The 20199-nt window shown below is 40.2% G+C and overlaps 4 protein-coding genes across 5 annotated transcripts; 1 reads left to right on the forward strand and 3 right to left on the reverse strand.

The window, feature by feature from the left end:
- Positions 1–2833: 2833 nt before the first annotated feature.
- Positions 2834–5102, reverse strand: LOC141841074 (uncharacterized). The gene is made up of 2 exons (XM_074729197.1): positions 4934–5102; positions 2834–4680 (listed from the first exon to the last, which is right to left on the reverse strand). The coding sequence occupies exons 1-2, from the start codon at positions 5100–5102 to the stop codon at positions 2966–2968; spliced, it is 1884 nt and encodes a 627-aa protein (XP_074585298.1). The 3' UTR covers positions 2834–2965.
- Positions 5103–5789: 687 nt separating this feature from the next.
- On the reverse strand, positions 5790–7336 carry LOC141839166 (BAG family molecular chaperone regulator 1-like). Its single transcript, XM_074726850.1, has 3 exons — positions 6955–7336; positions 6488–6891; positions 5790–6420 (listed from the first exon to the last, which is right to left on the reverse strand). The coding sequence occupies exons 1-3, from the start codon at positions 7187–7189 to the stop codon at positions 6082–6084; spliced, it is 978 nt and encodes a 325-aa protein (XP_074582951.1). The 5' UTR covers positions 7190–7336; the 3' UTR covers positions 5790–6081.
- Positions 7337–8271: 935 nt separating this feature from the next.
- LOC141839508 (protein FLX-like 2) lies at positions 8272–13142 on the reverse strand. The gene is made up of 5 exons (XM_074727257.1): positions 13069–13142; positions 9879–10448; positions 9645–9799; positions 9452–9555; positions 8272–9076 (listed from the first exon to the last, which is right to left on the reverse strand). Exons 2-5 carry the CDS (start codon positions 10427–10429, stop codon positions 8546–8548), a joined length of 1341 nt encoding a protein of 446 aa, XP_074583358.1. The 5' UTR covers positions 10430–10448; positions 13069–13142; the 3' UTR covers positions 8272–8545.
- Positions 13143–14757: 1615 nt separating this feature from the next.
- LOC141842184 (transcription initiation factor IIA subunit 2-like) lies at positions 14758–19758 on the forward strand. 2 transcript variants are annotated; one of them, XM_074730409.1, is made up of 4 exons: positions 14758–15033; positions 18876–19012; positions 19107–19157; positions 19375–19758. In XM_074730409.1, the coding sequence occupies exons 2-4, from the start codon at positions 18884–18886 to the stop codon at positions 19513–19515; spliced, it is 321 nt and encodes a 106-aa protein (XP_074586510.1). In that variant the 5' UTR covers positions 14758–15033; positions 18876–18883; the 3' UTR covers positions 19516–19758. The 2 variants fall into 2 exon arrangements, with proteins under 2 accessions (XP_074586510.1, XP_074586509.1); XM_074730408.1 differs by having other exon boundaries at positions 14760–15033; positions 18881–19012.
- The last annotated feature ends 441 nt before the right edge of the window (positions 19759–20199 follow it).

Below are 20199 nucleotides of genomic sequence, written 5' to 3' on the forward strand. Positions count from 1 at the left end.
CTTGGACTAACAATCTGAGAATTATAACCAAGTAAATTCATACATCTTTCTTTCATATTGTGTTTGTTTTTATTTAACTAGTGTGTGTCTTTGCTAAGTTGATAGCAAGAGAACTATATTATTTTTGTAGGTTGCTGGCATTAACCTCTCCCCCTCTAATGATCTAAATCGCTTCCATGCACCAGAAGAGCGATATTTGGAAATCAAACTTTCAAAATTAGTGTATTTTACATATCACCAATTGCACATTTACTAAAAGATTCAATTGAATCTTGGAGGGAAGCCTTAAGGTGTAGGATCACCCTCTCATGGGTGTAAAATGATAGTTGTAGGAGACGCCTTTATGCGAGGAGTAAGTAGCAATTCAAGAGGCACTTAGGCTGATGTCTGAAAAACATCAAACCTTAGATTGGAAGAAAAGTATATCTTGCTGAAAATTCCATTAAGTGATATAGTGGGAGAATAAATCTTATTTTAAGCAAGTAGATAATCTTGTTGAATTAATTTTACAAAGTTCAATCTGATCTAGAGGACAGATTAGGCATGCATAACTGATTGTGATTAGGTTTATAAGAACAAGGAAAAGAGTTAGTAACAGCAACAGTCCTTTCTACTACTGTGTATATGTTTCTTCAGCAAACTAGGCCATGTCCTTTATTCTAACAACACAGAATTAAGCAGATAAACAACAGTTCATCAATAAAATTATACGTATACAAGACAGTAGTAAATTAAAATTCATACTCGAGGATATAAAATTATAATTAACAAGGCTGCAGGGATGGATAATCACGCGGTGCTTGATGGCCAAGGTGGGAGAGCAAGGTTGCGTTCTCCTGTGTGAGGAGCACAACTTTCTGCCTCAGAATCTTGTTCTCCTCCATGATGCTTCTGTTCTCCAAGTAGAGCATCAGATTCACCACCTGCAGTGGCCTGTTTCCGCTCTTCCTCCTCTTTTTTGCCAACCTGCAGTGCGCACGCAAGGTCAGTCGTGAAGGAAGAAGGATCACATGAATATATAATTAATGACAATGGAGAAGAATTAAAGAAGATCGATCAATGTCATCACCTGTTCATCACCACCCTTGCGGCGGTTCTTCTGAAGACGACGACTGATTTACTGGAGCACACATGCAGTGCAGTGCAGTGTGTGTTTGTTTTCATGCAAGGTGTATCTCCACTGCTATTTATAATTAAGCAAAGATAAACTATGAGCCTGAATATATCTGAATTAATGATGAGCATAGGACTTGTGCCATGAGTCACTTCGATCGACCATCCATTGGGTCTGCTTGTTCCTGATGATGCTGGTGAAAGTTTAGTTTGCATGGATGATTAATGGTTGGACTTTAATGCTACTGAAAGAAAGAAAGGCATGATGGGGCCTCCTCTTGTTGCTCGATGACTCCTCTCCACTCTATCATTTCATGGTTGCAGTAATTATGGAGCACAAATGGGGGAGCTCTTTTGTTAGGATTTTGCAATCCAATGATTGAACAAATTTGAACTGATTGTTTGTAATGAGTTCATTCATCAAGCATCAGTGATGATGGAGAATTTGGCTAAGTTTATATATATTAGGTTGATGCTCGATCAAAGGCCTTCACTTGTAGTTTCGGAACCTTTGTGCTCATTTTGCATCAAAGTAGAAAGTGACATGGCTGAAAGTGATCCGATTCGCAACATCAACTTTCTCTCCGGGGGTTCAAAGACTAAAATTATCACCACAACAACCATCATCATAAGCTCTTTGAAGATTGACACTAACTCTGAATCAAGCTGACCGAATCAGAACGGCCGGAGTAACTTAGCCGCTGTTGAATCAGACTGACACCAAACCAAACCAAACCAAAAAGACTAAACTTAAAACTTAAAATTGCCGCCACCATCGTATCTAGGTCGTGTGACACGATGTGGTTGACATTGCTTGTGTGCACTATTTAGGGCAATATAAGTGCCATAATATGACCTTTCAGTCTCACTACTAGTAAGTAGTAAACAAGTCCACTACATGGCTTCCACTGTCGAGCCACCACTGAAGCATTATCTCAAACAATCAGTACCACCACCACAGGTCCATATCTACTACACTTGAGTGTGCATATCGATAGTGCTCAGGGATACAATTCGACCATGTCATTACTAAGAAAAAGAAAATGATGAAGCAGTCAAGATTGTAACTAATCTGATCAAAGAACAATAATAATACATCAACACTAAACCACTTGACCTGTTTTCCATCTATATTATGTTAGACTTTTTCACCATGCTTAGTTCTATGAATTTAACAAGCCAAAATAGAGATGCATGAACACAAAAAAAAAAAAAAAGAAAGACAAGACACATCACCATAAATGGCCAATAGATTCAACATTAAATAAGAATGACTCTCCTGACCTTGCAAATGGTTGAGTTGGTGATGTAGCTTTATAAAAGTGACAACAACAGCCAACTCCAATCTGTTTCAAGTGTCCACCCTTTTGGGACTATCTGGCAAACCTCATCCTTCAAGGTTAGGTTGAATTAAAGCTATATAATAACAAAAGATGTCGCCATGAAACCTGACTACAGCCCTCACTTATCATTCTCACTCAAATCTTTCAATCCAAAGATTGGTGCCTAAATAGTCATTATAGACAGTAAGGACTATAAGAGACATCCTTTGAAGGCCATCCTACCAACTGTTTTCTATCAATTTTACCTCTCTAAACCAGTTTGCCCAACCAATCTATCTCTTATAGCTAATTTAACAGACGAGACATAAATTCAAGAAAGCAGAAATGGAATAGATGGAAAGCTACTGACTTGATGAACATAACATGAAACAGCAAGGTTGAAACACATGACAGAGTTCTGATGAGTGCGGATTTATATTTGAGCTTACAGGCCATTTGAGTTTATGCTTCAAAGAGATAGTGAAACATAGAGCTCAAGGAATCCCAAGCAGATGGGCAGAATTTTCAGACTATTTCCTGCTGAACAAACCGCGAAGACGGCCCCGTTCCAATCGCTCAAGCAACTTCTTTGCGCCAGGAACGTCCATATCGGACAATTTCTTGAGATAGCCAATAGCGCCGTATGAAATCATCATCTTCTTCAACCTTTTGCTTGATGACAAGATTAGGAGACAGGAGACTGAATACTTCTTTGCTGTGTTCTGGGGACTGGGATCGAGTAACTGAACCAAATTTGGCACACTTTTGCCATTCTTCTTGACATCCCTACAATTATGAGGAAGAATCATCAGACTAGCTATCGCTTGAGCAGCCACCTCTCTTGCGCCATTGGTCTTTGCCCCGAGTAATTCTACAAGCAAAGGAATGCATCCAGACTCTCCGACGATTCTCTTGGCCTCCACTGAGCTGGAAAACTTGCAAATGGCAGCTGCTGCGGCCTGCTGCGCCCCCAAGGATCCATCTTTTAACACATGAACAAGGCAAGGAAGCAGACCAAGTGAAATCAGAGCATCCTTGGATACAGAACCAACCAGATTTTTCAATGCAGAGACTGCTGATTCCTGCGGCAGGGAACCATCAAGATATGCAATAAGGCACCGGATTCCTCCAGCTGATACAACTGATCTCCTCAAATTCTCATTGCTAGATGTCAGATGCTGCAAACATTCAGCAGCATACTCTTTAGAGCCGGAAACAACTCCACAATCAAGAAGATTGATCATAATCTTAATAATTCCCTCGTCCACGAGGCACTGTCTCACTTCTGCAACTGCAGAGAGGTTCTTAAGTGCATCGGCGGAAGCTGATTGGCAGATGGAGTCCCCTATTTGGCACACTTCTACCAGCGGGCGAATGCCACCATGGCTGGCAATCAAACGGGCAGTGTCGGCAGACATGGACAGCCTTTGAAGGGAAATCACTGCTTTTTCTCGGGCTACTAAGCTCCCTGATTCCAGAAGCCTGATCAGTGATGGCAGCGCCCCTTCGGAGACGAGAAAATTCTCGCAGTTCCCTGACTCGGTGAGCAAGGAAACCGCGGTGGCGGCTTTCTCTCTCACTTTGGGGGATGTGGCTGTCAACATGTGTATGAGGGCGGAGATGTTACTCCGTCCCAAAACTGCCATCACGCTCTTCTCGTCCTCCCTCATCGCCTCAAGCAACCCATCCAAAGCTCGATGCTTTGCCTCCGCGTGCCCTATCTGAAGGCGAACGAGTAGCTCGCGCAGGTTACAGCTGGTGGCATCCGCCTCGCCGTTGCGGGAGGCGGTTGCCGGAGGGAGAGCCGCTTCACCGAGGACGCCGGTTTTGACGAGGAGCCCGCAGTCACGAAGGTTGAGGTCAAGCTTGCAGACTAGGGCGTCTAGGTCGCTCTGCATCTGGAGCTTGCCGACGGAAGCGACGCCATCAGCCCCGAGGCATCGGTCAGCCAATTGAACAGTCTCGGACAAGGAGGACACGATGGACTGGAGCAGCTCGCGGCAGAGAGCATGGCGCGAGAAGCAGGGGTGGCTGGAAAGGTCAGAGAGGGAGGAGGGCACGCGCTCGATCTTCTCAGCGATGGATTTCCAGCGCAAGACGAAGCCATTGGCAGACCGGGACTTGGAAAGGGCGACAGGGACAAGGAGACTCGCGCGGGAGAGCCAGTGGTCCGCTGATCCGTCGGCCGTTGCGGCGACAACCTCGTGCTCTTCCACCATGATTCGCTCCGGCGATCGTTCTGGTTCTGGCGAAAAATTATTACCTTTTAAAAATTGGGGATCACCTGTTTCAATTTTTTAATTCCTTTTTAAAATAAAAATCCGAAAAAAAAAATCGCATTTCAAACGGATCGTCCTTCCTTGAACAGGGGCAACGGACGAAATGACAGAAATACCCTTAACGACGCCGGAGAAAATGCAACCGAGGCATCGCGATCGCCAGCTCCGCGCTATCTCGTGCTCCGGCAAAAAGGGAAGAACAGGAAGAGAAATGCGTACCTTGTAGGAAAGGAAAAGAAGCGGCTCCGGCGCTGTCGCCGTCGACTTCCGAGCAATCGTCTTTACGCTTCTGGAAAGCGAAGAGGAGAGCGAAAAAGAAGGCAGCGGCGGAGCCCAGCGGCGACGACCTCTCTTGAAGCAGAAGCGAGAGGAAGAAGCTCACACGCATCAAAAGAGTCGTCGAGCGTGGCGTCGAAGCGGAGGAGGAGAGGAAGAGCGTCGGTGGTGGGCCGATTCGGCGGATTCAAATCGGCGCTGCGATTTAACGGCGCACATCGTCGGGGCCCAGCGATCTGACGTCACGTACGGCTCGCCTGGTTGGCCATTTCGACCGTTTGAACGACGCAAATTTGAAACGCACACGATTTGGGGTTTCCCGAGGAGGAACCGATGCGGGCATCGCGACACGTGGCGTCATCGGGAAACACAATTTTGAATGGGAGGAGGAAGTCTGCGTTTAAGATGTTCTGTTCCTCATGTCCAACTTATCGGAGGCGCCTGCGGTTTGCGCGAGCGATAAGACATTATTGCCCCTCGAAGGAGATAAAAATCACTTCAATACCACTTGAGCATGGAGTTATAAATTTGATAGACACAATACCCTACACTCAGCGGTCTCATATGATCGATCCCACGATATAAATACAATTGATCGAGCAAAAACTAAGATGCATCAAGATTGAATAAAGATCTCAAGAACATGACAAACACCATCTAGTTCCACCACCTCAAGAACATGATCTTGATGAACACTTGGCATGATTGCTCTTTAATGCCAAGTGCCAATGTGTAGTAATATATTCTATAAGGTCCCAGCCCTGCATCATGTGCTAAATGGTTGACTTATAAGACGGTCAACGGTAGAGGCAATATCTATGAAATTCCAGCAACCACCCATTTACCAATATATATGTGTTTGAAATTACATCATCTATGATCGTTGACCTTCAATATGAATACATGTTTTGGGGATACCCGCAGCCTTTGTTTACCTTCAAGCGATAGATCTTGACGAGAGATCATACAATGTATATATCCATTTATTTATCGATAGAATACACACAAAGAATACTAGTAGAGGAGGAGAAGCAACCAAATTGAATCGATCGCCCGCATTGTTGTTGAGTTCTCCAAGTAGTAGTGGCAATTCAGAACAGCTTCCAATCGAAGCTTGCATGGGGAGTGGAGGAGGCGGTGGAGGTGGTGGCTGAAGTGGGCGTGGAGGTGGACGGTGTCAGTAGATCGAACGGTTCCCAGAACGCTGACTGAGAACGCGCCGGCTGCTGCTGGTGGTGATTTTGCTGTAGAAAAGGGTTGTGTGGTTGCTGCATTTGTTGCTGGTATTGGGGCTGAATCGAGTGCAGCACTGCTTGCTGCGGCGGCGAATGGAGTTTCTGCGGTGGGCGCTGAGGCTGCTCTTTCCTCGCTTGACCGTTCTTGAGCTTGATCAAGTCGAGCGTTTCCACATGTTTCTGCACTCTCTTAATCTGCAGCAAAGAACCAGTCAAACGAGGGATTGAACGAAGAATGGAAGTCATGTGAAATTTATGTAACCTGCAGACTCTTTTGCTGCTTCACATCTCCGTCGGCGTCGATGGCCTCCAGCTTAACCAGCTCATTCATCAAGCAGTCGATGAGATTGACCACGTCGTTGACCACGACTCGTTCGCCTTTGTTCGCAATCGCCTCCAGCGCCGTTACCTTGGAGGCGAGACGGTCGACCTCGAGGTTGATTGCGGAGACGGACTTTGCAGCCTTGTCAATTCTCTCGGTCTTGCGCATCTCCAGCAGTCGCTTCGCCTTCGCCGTCGGGTCATCCGTCAACACCACCTTAGACTTGTCCTTCACGCCGACGGCGTCGAGGAAGGTACCCGATGCCCTCTCCTTGTCCTTGTACATCACCTTCATGTCCAGCGGGTGCAGCCCCGTCCTCGCAGACAGCTCCTTCTTCAGCTCCCCTGTTGCAGAACCCACTCAGACAATCGAGATTGCAAAAGAGGATCAGATTACGAAGTCGTTACCGAAGGAGGCCCGGGAGCTGATGTAGATCTCGTGGTAGGCGGCGCCGTACTTGACCTTAACGCGGATGGCGGGGACGGGCGCGCCGACAGCGTCGGCGTTCGAGCTGCGAGTCTGGACCAGCATCCCGCCCGGCCTCACCTCCCATTTCTCCGCCTCCACCTTCTCTTCCTTCACCGGACTAAACGCCGCCGCCGCCGCCGTCCCTGCCGCCCTCGCGCTCGTCCTCGACCGCATTCTGCGAAACCCCCAAACGCACCACTCCTCTGAAACCGCAAATCGAGGTCCTCAAACCGCAGAACCGAACGACAGCCCCGATTCCTGCCTCTCCAGCTCCGATGAGAGGAGGAGGAGGATCGAGTATAAATAAATCGGAAAGGAAATCACGAGGCAGGCAGCAAAAGAATGCGGAGGACGAATGTGGAACGCAAGACAAGAAGCAACAACAACCGCGACTTCCGCTACGAACCCAAAAAACCGCTTTCATTCGATTCAAGGTACGATCTCGTAACGGGCGAGCCGAAGCAGGTGGGTCCGCCACCCCGCCGACAGCCCTCTCGCCCCAGCCCTCGCCACGTGGCCCTGCCGTCCACGGCGACCGGAGGCACCAGTGGTTGCGCCGAAAGGGATGGTACACCGGCCAGCGTGGCGTGACGTGGGCGATCGTGGAAATTATTTGGTTTAATTATTGGAATTTGGCGACGAGAGCCATCCGTTTTAAAATTAAATTTAATTCCAGAAGAAAAAAAAGGGTAATTCGAAAATATTTGCAACAATTAAAGTGGTGGAGAGGACGTGGATTGTCCGAGTCATCGATTACCAATTAAAGCACGTGAGAAGAAAACAGAAGGAGAAGAAACGGAGTTTTGTGAGGGAGGGAAGCGACGTGGTTGGCACGTCGTTGGCATTGCCATTATATGACGCTGGGAGCAGGTGGCACTCATCTCTCGCGTGTGATGGACAGACAGACAGCAAAAGAAAGAAAGCGTGGTGGTTCGGTAAAACATCAACCACGGTTCAATTTGCAATTTGCAGGCTGGGAGAAACAAGACAAATCGGTATCGCTGGTTGAGCAAAAACTAAGCCTTCCCCTTGCCAAAGCAAATTCGGGTGCATATTTTAAACCTTGGTCATGTGATCGTGCAATAATGGGTTCATAAAATATTTCGTCAACTTCAATCTCATTCCATCTGCTAAACAGGAGGCAATTATTTATGTGCTGTTGAGATGTCCATTAAGGGATTATACAAATCAGTTTTGTTTCAATGAAAGGCATGTAGAAACAATCGTTTTATTAATTCTACGTAGTTGGCCATAAATTAAATAAAATATCACCACCAAATCAGTTCTATTGGTCGCATGTTACATTGTAAAATGGGGGAGCAACAGACACGGTGATGTTACATAGTAAAATTGGGGTAGATAGACACTCTGCTTGAACAGGAATTCCTAATACATCTGAGAACTACACCATGGAGAAGAAACATCACGATCAAGTCATCGGCCAACCATACATATCAATGTGATGTGAGTTTTTACAAAAAATAAAAATCTTAGGATTTTACTCAGGCTGGCCATCCGTACCTTTTCATTTCATCTACGACCAGTGTTCCCACCACGAGGTGCCTCAAAACCACCTCCAGCATGAGTTACTTGCTGCCCTGTTCCATATGCTGATTGTTGTGTTGTACCATAGGCTGCTGGAGTCTGTGCAATTCCATACGATGCTTGTTGAGTTGTACCATAGGCAGTTGGCATCTGCCCAGATCCATATGTTGATTGTTGTGTGGAACCGTAAGTTGGTGGAGCAACGGCTGCACCATAAGAGGGAGGGGCCTGTGCAGACCCATAAGGAGCAGCAGGGTTTCCTGTGACTGATGGTGTTTGAACCATGCCAGCTCCTCTAGCAACATCATGTCCAGAGGTCAAAGGGCTACGAGTGCCTCTAGGTCCATCAAAGCCGCCACCGTGAGCAGCGTCATAGCCTGTGACACGAGAAACATCATAACCAGGGGCTCTGGAAGCATCATATGTTTGGCTCCTTGACAGGGGATCATATACACCCCGTGCAGAGGCTGAACCAGGCGCACTTCCACTATATGGAGCTGCGCCACCGGGATGCCCCTGTATCACATTTTGAAGTTACAAAAACATATTAGTAGGAAAATAAATATTCTAAATCTAATAATCATAAGGAAACACTTAAAGAGAATCACAAACATAAATTTCTATGGCAGTCTGGTAGGAACTCAAATGAGGCAAACTACATGACCAGACTTTCTACTGATCACTTGAATCCATGCACCTAGATGACTAATTTCTTGTAGTAGTAAAGAACATAAAGCAATTGTATCCCAAGATGCTTTTCACATATAGATCAAGTGTAAAACACAGTAGAAGGAAATTAAAAGAAAATGTCTATAGTGGCAATAGAAGAGATGAGTTCCACAAAGCAAAGTTAGATTTTTTTTTTGTGCAAGTAAACTCTGATGGTGAAACCTGCAGAACTCCGTAACCATCTTCATAAACATTTTGTCCAACAGGATGGTTTCCAGATGCGATATTTTCCTTGTAGGCATTAGCATTTGCTCCAAATTGCCCACCTAACACAACATTTACAAAGGCTTTTATACAGTTTACAATAAAATGCTTTTATACAAATTATTAAAAGGCATGTAAATGAAACATCTACCTAAAGCATTGCCACCAGTTCTGTCTTGGCTGGCATTAGTCAATTCAGCACGCAGCTTTTCTACTTCCCTCACCATCGCAACATAATTATTCTCCATTGCTTGAAGAGACTCATGATGATCAATACGCAATTTCCTCTCATACTCATATGTTGTTCTGCAATAATATTTTAAGAAAAAACTTAAGCATTTGCATTGAGAAAATTTAAGTTACACTGCAATAGGGAGATCCTGACCTGCAATGTTGATATTCTTGTCTGAGAGCCTCAAGTTCAGAAATCAAAGATGGGATATGAAGACCATCAGCATGGCTCCTTTGCAAATCTTGAGTCATCTGTTGTACTTTAGATATTAGTTCCTGTCTTGTTGTTACCAAGCTTTGTGCTTCTACATGAGCCTGCTGCAACTCTGCTTTAAGAGATTCAGAAACTTTCAAGTCAGCTTCCATCTTTGCAATTTTATCCAAGAGCAGTCTTAATTGTTGATCTTGCTCAGCTTTTACTACAGCCATTTGGTTCTGTAATCTCTGCAACTCCTGTTGGGCAGCAGCCAATTCCTGCCTTAAAGAAGAATGGGTAGCTGCAAACCTTTGGTTCTCAGTGGCAAGTACTTGCATTTCCCTGTGTTGCGAAGCGAGTTTCTGCTCCATCACTTCAACAGGAGGTAACATATCAAAAGGAAATGCACCAGGTGGACGGATGCCTGCACCAAATGGATCTGGGTGGAGCAAACTAGGGCCAGGCAGAGGTTGCCTCATATGAGGAGGTATACGACCTTTACTTCCCATAAAGATTTGCAGTTATTGCCTTCAAAATATTATAAATTTGTGAGCCAATACATTATTCAATAGAAGTACTAATAAAAAAAGTTCAAATCACACCAAAATGAAACTGAATATAGAAAACTATTCCAAGTAAATTTCTAAATTACTAACCCTTCAATGTTTTAAAGTCATAAATATTTATAATAATAAAAAATGTCATATGATAAATTACAGTAAGGCCCTATGGAAATATTAAGAATACTTCAAACCCACTGTATGATACACATCATATGAGAAGCAAGAAATGAGCATACCAATAGATCAGGAACCAACCAAATGCAGCTAAGGGCACTGACATCTGCATGACTTAACACCACTAAGCCACAAAAACGTTCTTTGCATAAAAAAATTCATATAGCACTATAGCTACCTTTTTGTAAATCAACAAACTAAATTGAAATACAGAACTCATCTCAATTGCAAAAGACAGTAGCTCACTCTCCCACAGAAGTTGAATATTTTGGTGTGACCAACACAAGGAGATGATTTAGTTAAAGGACTTGCATGAAGAGTTGGCTAAGGAGTAGAAAAATAGCATCCTATATGACAGTCAGAATTTTATGCACCTTGTGAAGAATTGAATTTTCATTAAACAACGAAGCACATTTGGCTGAGGTATCATTTGAGCCAAGTGGTTTTGGATAAGAGAATGCACCTTGTGATCCCAATGATCATCAGTATATATGCACTTAAAATATCATGTTTGTCCTCTGAATGCAATGAAAATCTGACTCTAGGTTACCTACAAAGATTTGGAGCCCTAACCCCACAAATTGATTCATCTATGCCTTCTTTGGTGGTTGAGAAAACTAACTAGTTATCAAAAATAAAATGTAACATATTATTGATTCTAAAATTGACCAAATTAGAATCTCTGACTTCTTTGGTGATTGAGAAAACTAACAAGCTATCAAAAAAAATGTAACATATTATTGTTTCTGAAATTGACCAAAGTATAACCTCAAGAAAACTCACTAATTACCCAAAAAAAAGAATAACATGTTATTGTTTCCAAAAATGACCAAATTATAACCTCATCTTGTTTTCTTAAGTAATTAAGCTATATCAAAAAAAATGGAAACTTCAACCTTTCACAAAGGAAAGAAAATATATTCATAGACATGGTATAATTAACTTATGATGCGAACATTGCAGCAAATTTATTCATCATTTACTAAATATTGTAGCATTCTCTTTGCTGAAGCAAGAACTGTCGTAAAAAAAAATCTAGGTATTGAATTCTAGCATGATTATTGATAATATTTTTTCCAGAGCTAATAGTAAAACATGTTGGCAACCACAGTAACTTTACAGGTTCAAATATTTCACCTAATGGAATAATAACTAAAGGGTGAGTGCTAGATTAGGCCTTACGATACATGAGCAATGAAGATCTTGAGTAAACTTTCAACTAGAAAACAATGGTTACTTATATTTCAGTTTATATATAACTCTTGTCCCACTCCATCAAGGTTTACTTCAAGATTCATGTCAAAAAAATAATACTAATACACTAGAGTATAGCTCACTGAGTATAGACCGGCATATTGACTGCCAAAAGAGAATTAATCAAATGTCAAGGTTTTAAACTAAAGGTAGAGCATGGAAAGGTGAAGCATCAGATCAGAATTATATGATCTGTTTCCAATATCCAAGGTTTAAAATTTAAGCAGGGAATTTCATAGTGATCTACAATCCCTCTGTTGCATTCATAAGGAGTTAGGATGAGGAAGAAAAGGATTTAGGACAGTGTAGCAAGCTTCACAAGAAAGAGAGCGGAGGGCCATCATCTCACTCCAGTTTTACCGGAATGAATCTCCTTTTCGACTTGATTCCTTATTCAAGAGGTGAATAAGCTCATTACAAACCCACAAGTCCTTCAACAATTAAAAAAAAGAGTTTTCACATTGTTTATCGTGAATCAATGCCACCTAGCATTAAGAATAGAGAGGATTTGATGTATCTCAAAGAAAAAAAACAAACTAAAAAGAAACTTATTACACTGAACAAAATATAAGCCCATATGTAGATAGGGTGAACGTTCTAAATTATAGCAAAACAGTCATTTCGAGAAGGTCAAGCCTAAGCAACGAAAGAAGAACACCTAAATGTAATGTAAACCTAGGAATCAACATCGGGAGGAGAAAAAACAATTGGATGTAAGAAAAGAAAGAAGAATCGCATGAATTTTCCTATAACAAAAAATAAGAATTACTCAACGTAGTTTAAGATCCAATGTTTTACACATACGGTTTCAGTGATCTAGAAATTAGAAACCCGTCATAAGCATATGATAACGAAAACTTAAGAATCTAGATGAATTTATGAAAAAACACAAGAGGATGCAAGTAAATAACGAAGAATCCTACTGCATCAACGAAGAGAATGGGGTTCGCCTGATCCAGAAATTAAAAACCCGTCATAAACATATGACAACCAAAACTTAAGAATCCTGACGAATTGATGAAAAGGACAAGAAGAAACAAGTAAATAGGGCATCTAGAAATTAGAAACTCGCTACAAGCATATAACGAAAGCTTAATAATCTTCAGGAATTGATAAAAAAGACAAGAAGATGCAAGTATATAGGGAAGAAATCCTACCGCGTCAAAGAAGAGGGCAGAGTTCGCCAGAGGTTGACGACGTCCGGCTGCCGGAGAGGGAGTGTGTATATGCGGCAGCACGAAAAGAATAGGGTTTGGGAGACGCCTCGGGCGTAAATTAATGTTTGGGATGTGGGCACCGGCAGGAGCGGTCACCGAATTCCTCATCTGACTAATCAAGTCGGAATGAACAAAAATTTGATTCAATCGAATAAATTGATTCAACCGTTTAAATTTAAAAATTAAGTCCAGGTATTTTTAAAATTTTAATTATTTTTCTAAAAAAATTAATTAATTTAATTTGATTTTAATTTTAAAATTTTTTATTCGATTAAATCAAATAAATTAAATTAATAAAATAATTAAAATAAAAAAATAACTTCTAAATTTCTAAATAAATAACTAATAAATTTCTAATTAATTAGTAAATCGAATCAAATTCAATTTTTTAACTTAATCGAACCGATCAAATTTTTAAATAAAAATTGAATAAATCGAACCGATAAAATATCGATTAATTCGATTATCAACTGAATTTATCAAAATAACTAAAATTTTTAAATATTATAAAAAATTTATCGATTAATTAGGAATTTATAAGTTTACTTATTTAAAAATTTAAAAATTAATTTTTTTATTTTAATTAATTTAGTTTATTCAATTTATTCGATTTAATAAAATTTTAAAATATATCAAAATCGAACCGAATTAATTTATTTTTGTTATTTCGGTGAATTTTCGGGAAGGACGCAAACTGATATAGATTGTCGAGGCTAGTGTTCGACACTATTTTCGTAAATAATATTGCTCCGCTACGGTGCTTACAGATAGCAGCAATTCGTTCCCAAGATACAACGACGAACATCTCGAAATAGTAGCACTTCAAATTTCGAGACCAACGAACTTTCTCGTAGGTTTTTTAGACTCCGAATGTACAAGATGAGATGAATGCTCAAAGAACGAGGAGAATCGATGAATTCAATGAAATTTTCAGCATCTGAAGGGATCTATTTATACCAAATGAAGAGGTTAAATACCCTTTGGGTGAGAGGATATGTCCTTTGGATTGGATCGATCTGAATTGTCCAATCTAGAGGATTGTAACCCTTCATATAGCCCACTTAATCTCATTCATCAGATCTGAAGGGTTGTGACCCTTAGATCTCTGTTTTGGTCATCAATCGTCGGATCTGGATCAAATGATCTATTCGATCTGACGTTTCAGATCAAATCTCATCACAAGCGATCAAATCGTAATTCTTCACAATCCAACGCTCCATATCACATTACATGCGATCCATCATACCTTTTTGATCAACGATTATTATCCATTTGCCGAGTCAGTAGTTATCTTTTCTTGCCTCTTCAATTTGAGAGTTGAGTATCTTCTATCGTTCCGACAATTTCATACGGTTACTCTAACGATCACATATGAGAGGAAATAAATTAGAAGGATATTTTTTTTATTTAGATTTGACTTTTATCAATGTCCATCCCATAATAATCATTTAAACCGGGCAGTCGGGTCTAATTTTAGGAACCGGTCTGACTCGGCCGTGGCCTGCAGGCAGGCATTTGGCCCAGCTCCGCGTAGTCTTCCAACTCTTCTACCGTCCCAAGTTCCATTTTATTTTATGTAGACAGCCGACGGCAGATCCACGGTACGCACCGTATTCTTATGCGGACAAATCATTCCTAAAGCTTCCTTTCTCTCTCCATATATATTCCTTCCTCCCCATTCCATCGCCCTATAAGACTCTGGATTTGAATCCACCATTGGAAACCGACCTCTCTCTCTCTCTCGTATTCCTCACACACTCCGTCGTATATTCGCTCTCCAAGCTCGCTCTACTGCCTCCGGCGACATCATCCGCCTTCCATAAGCCCCTTTCTCTAAGTTTTCGTCACCGGCTGCGATTAGGGTTTTCGACGGTCAAGATTTAGCACAAGATCTGACGATCGGAGGTTATTTCGTTGCGTTTGTGCTTCATTTTCGTTGTATCTAGCGTGTGATGCGAAAGCCCCTTGTTTCCGTTCCTGATTTTATCGTTCTGGTTTTGGATTTAGGTTTAGGCTATGGTCGGCTTTGCTGAACTGAAAATAGCTAAATCTGCTTTGATTTCGTTGGTATATAGATTGCTATTTTGTCTATTTCGATTTGTGTTTTTTGTTTGCTGTTAGACTAATTGAATGTTAGTTTAAGGTTTCTTAGGACCGAGAAGAGGCATCTATTTGTTTTTCATCCTGTTGGTGGCACTTATTTTGTCTTTTCTTTTTCTCTATTCACAATGTTAAAAATTTATAATTATGTTAAGCAAGTAACCATGAGATACTAACCCTAGGATTAAGAAAATTGTAATTGGCGACTTATTTGATTGCAAAAGCCAGAAGAAGGGATATAATGATGTTTCTTTTTGCACCATATGGATTCTTAGATCGTGTAACAGAATGCTTTATTTATTTTCTTCAGGTCTCTGTAATTACTTGATTATTTATTTTGACTTGTTATGGTATAAGTTGTTGGTTCCTGCTTAGGAAATGAAATACCCAATGGTTATGGTAAGAAGATGATGTAGTTACATTTCTCCCAATGATAACTATGATGCTTGCAGAACGTTATTTTGTTTTTTCATAGCTAATTGTCATTTTTCATTTTTTATTTTTCTTTACTTTAAGTTCCTAGCTAATAGAAAATCTTGAATACCATTGCCCTTTTAACTCGAATGATTTTCACATTGTTATTAAGTTGAAGTTACAATTGTATACAGAAAATTGCAGATTGCTACTGCATAATGTATTCCTTCTTTCCTTAGAAGATATTCAACTTAGATATTTTTACTTTTGAATTTCTTATGACTGATTGAGCTTCTTGCTAGAGGTGTTCACAACAATGGTAAAATTAAAGAAAACTGATTGACTATGTGAAAAAATTTAATTGCCTAGGACAATTAAAAAAAAAGAGTAGCCCGATGCATAAAGCTCCCGCCAATGTGGGGTCTCGAAGAAGGGTTTATTGTACGCAATCTTATCTTTCTTTGCAAGAGGTTGTTTTCGAGACTCAAACCCGTGATTTCTAAATCACATGGTAGCAACTTTACTATTGTGCCAAGGCTCCCTTTCAATTGGCTAGGACAATAGATGCAGAAAATTATAGATTTGATTCTCCTTAAAGATATTTAGAAATTTTTGATGTTGGGGTATAGTTCAAGGAGCATGCAACTATTAACCTTTCTACTTTGTGTACTTCTTGCTTGTGGTTGGAAGCAAATTTGGACCCATTATGTTTTTGTAAGTTTATGAAGTTTGTTGATTATGTAATGTTCAGTCCAAACGTAATCACCAAGAATTGTTGTTTTTTTCTGCATGACATTGTTGTCCCCTGTCAGAAGTTAATATGGTACTGTGACCATTTTCCTTCTTCATGCGTCACTTTACCAATTAAATTCTTGGTGTTCTCAGAAATTTGTTACTCATGAAAACATTCAGGATCAGCATTTACTTTTGAAACTGAATATTAGTTGGTTTACCTTTCTTTGTTTGCTTTCCATATACTGAATGTTGATTAACTTAGAAGGATCAAGTCTATGTTATTCTTTATGTTGCCAATACTTAATGATAGTCTAAAGCTTTGTGGTTTCTTCAAGGAATAATAAATGACACGTACTCTAGATTTTTATGCAGGCACATTACTATGCTGTTAAGTAAATTGTATTGTCTTTGTTAGGTGTGGTGGAATAAGTTCTTTTTCCCAAAATTAAAAGCAGATAGATAGTTTGTTTTGAGCAAGCGTTGAAGGCTAATTTGGAAGTAATAGCATAATAAGTATTTATGCCAGTTCAATCTTAAACACCTTTACTGAATTTCTATGGCCCTTACTGGCTGAGCTAACTAGCACCTTTTCAGGAGTGCTATGCGACAGTCTTGTTTAGTTGTTTTAACTCTTTTAATAAAAAATTTGAGGTCTATAGTTTGTATGCTATGTACCTATAGGGAAATAGAGTAAAGAGGTGCTACACAATTAATACTAGTAATAGTAATAGAGTTAATAAGCTACTGAAATTGTGACAATGTGGGTCTTGTGCCACATATGCATTTTAGGTTTAGGGTTTTGTTATTTGTCTTATATATACATATATAATAGGTATCTTTAATCAGTAATAGAATATTACCTTTCTCTAAACTTGGTATCAAAGCTATCATTTCAGGTTTTGGATTTTTGAGGAGATATTTCCATAAGGGTAGGATAGGCTTGGTTGTTGTTGTTGTTGTTGTTGTAGGTCAATCGTGGCCTTCTCTCATCCAACTTGTGTCTTCTCGCTTGAGCCTACAATGTGGTCTCCTAACCCTTTCTTTTTGTCTTCTCTAAAAAGTACCACATCCAAGGCCTTGGAACGAATTGGATGGCAACCACCACAATTTTTTGTTGCTATCCTATGCTCATGGTCTTGTACTCCCCTATCCACTTTGTCTCTCCTCCGTTGTCCACCATGTGACTCGATCACTAAGAGAAACTCGTGTTGGGGAAACAATTCTTGTCTTGTGGTTTGACTTAATATGTTTTTTTTTGATGTGTTAGGAATATGATTTAAGTTGGGTATGTTTTATATTTTGGCATGTGCTTCGAGTGTGTAAGTACTTGGATAGTGCACGAGGTGATCGTGAAGATCGTGGAGCTTAGATAGCTCATATGCTTGAGAGTTGGAGGCCTATATGGAGTGGTGCTTGTGGATTTGATGAGATTGAGTTGTGGACATGATGATCATTGACATAGAGTTCCGGACATTGTGAGGTAGAGTCCTTGGGTATTCTCCTTATGCTGCTCCTCATGTTCCTTCTTTGTGCTTTGTATGTTCTTTTTACAAATTTGCAACAAATCTGTCTCTTGTTTCTGTATCTTCTGTAGGAATCTTTTCCCCTTGTTCTTCTTGCTTCTTCCTAGTAGCTTTCTCTTAAAGCTTGAAGGTCCCTTCTTCCCCTTTACCTCAGTAGCATTTAGATATTTCTTCTTCTTCTCCCTATCTTCTTTCAACAAATTCTTTGGTGTTTTATTTGTGTTACATTTGCACTACTTGAGTTAGTAAAAACTGAGCACTATGGTTTCCTCTTGATCTTTTCTAAAGTTTTCTTATTATTATCATTTTCATTTATTATCCATCTCTTGTGAAGACTTGAACAAATCACTTCTTCATAATTTGTTACTAATGGCAAAAGGTTGAGTTGGCCTATCTATGTTTCCTTTGGGATTCTCAAGTGCTATTTCTTTCCCTTAAAAGGTGGAGAGATGAGACTACTTCTTAATATTCTCTCAAATAATATTGGATTTGAAGTTATAGTTAGATATTTGTGGAAGATGTTTTCCTTTTCATATTTTAATATCAATAATTTTGTATCATGTCCACATAAAAAAAATCTGCATTGATAACTTGATATGGTATATCAAGTCTGATATTACGTATATGCCTATGGCATAAAAAAGTGAACAATACATTTTTTCCCCTTCTTATTATACTTAATAATAATGTCATTTCTTTTGTCAATAAGAACATCTCTTTTGCATAGTAATACTTCTGCACCAACATTGCTACCTATGTCCCTTTGTTATCTAGGTTCATCTAGTAATTTATGATGCTGACATTCTGGTGGAGACCAATTTGCTTCAGCAAGTCCAGTTTCTAATATATTTAAAAGTGGTCTGCTGTCTTTATATTATAAATAATTAAACAGAACTTCCTTGTTTTATGTTGACTTTGATATATTTCAGGTTTCCCCTTTGGGTCATTGACTTTTGTCACTGAATTTCATGCTAGAATAGACCATGTCCACATTCGAGTTGTATCGAAGGTCCCGTATTGGTATGTGCTTGACAGAAACTCTAGATGAGATGGTTACAAATGAAAGATTGAGCCCAGACCTTGCAATTCAAGTTCTTATGCAGTTTGATAGGGTAAGCTAAATTCTTAGTGAGTTACTAAAATTCTTTTGGGACTTCTGAGGTCATACTTATGGGTGTTTCTCATTTTTATATTTTCTCCTTCTAGTCTATGACTGATGCTTTGGAGAATCAAGTGAAGAGCAAGGTTACTATTAAGGTAAAAGCTTGTTGTTAACCTGTTAGACACAACATATTATGCATGGATAGTGATTCCAATATGAAGTTTCCAATCCTCTATATGATACTATTGATTCCAATAAGAATTCAAACATCCCCATTGCTCAGGAAAGTAGTAACATATTCAGATCTTTATCTTGCCTTTGTGTTTGATAATATGCTAATTGAGATACCTGAGCTCTGGGACTGTTCTGCAGGGCCATCTGCACACCTATAGATTCTGTGACAATGTTTGGACGTTCATCTTGAAAGATGCAACTTTCAAAAGTGATGAATTGAATGAGCCAGTTAAGAGAGTGAAGATTGTAGCTTGTGACTCTAAGTTGCTACAACAGTGAGCGTTCGTCCCCTCTGTTCTCCTAGGCAACATGGATATGGGTGTAACGTTCTCTTCCGGATGAGAGATATCATTCCTCTGTGGAACTGGACCCATGGCAGATTTATTTCATGTATTTGACATAAACCATGTGAGATGGCATGGCGTTTTTGGACACCGTCTGTTTGCTTCAGCATTAACTCTGTTCAGCTTCATTACTATGGTACAGATTCTACGACTGTATATGGCACGAAAATTGAACTGAGTTCATACAATCTGTTTTTTTTTTTTTTTTAATTTTTCGACGTCAGAAATTTAATTGATCTCGTCCAAGAAATTTATTTTTGTAGTTGCAGAGCCATCTTTAAATCATTCATAAAAAAATTGAAAAAGCTAAATTTCTAGAACATCATTATAACCTAAAATTGTCATGAAACTATCAATTACTTGAAGAACAATGCACAATGCAGGCAGACAACAAGGCAGGCACTACTAATTTGCCATGTAGTGCAGACAAAGTGAAGTAGGGGGCTTGTCCGAGCTTTCAGACAACCTCAGCTTTTGGAGCAGGCTGCTGCACTTCCATTTGCACTGCTACGATGAAACCAATTCCCCAGTAACGAGTGGCGCAGAGGAAACAACACTTTGAATCATGATCCACCACCATCACCACCACCAACAAAGCTGTTGGGATTCATCACTTTTC

This window comes from Curcuma longa, chromosome 11 (genome assembly GCF_044706935.1).
Source record: "Curcuma longa cultivar G26 ecotype Majalengka, Jawa Barat chromosome 11, ITB_CL_G26_1.1, whole genome shotgun sequence".
Taxonomy (NCBI): Eukaryota; Viridiplantae; Streptophyta; class Magnoliopsida; order Zingiberales; family Zingiberaceae; genus Curcuma; species Curcuma longa.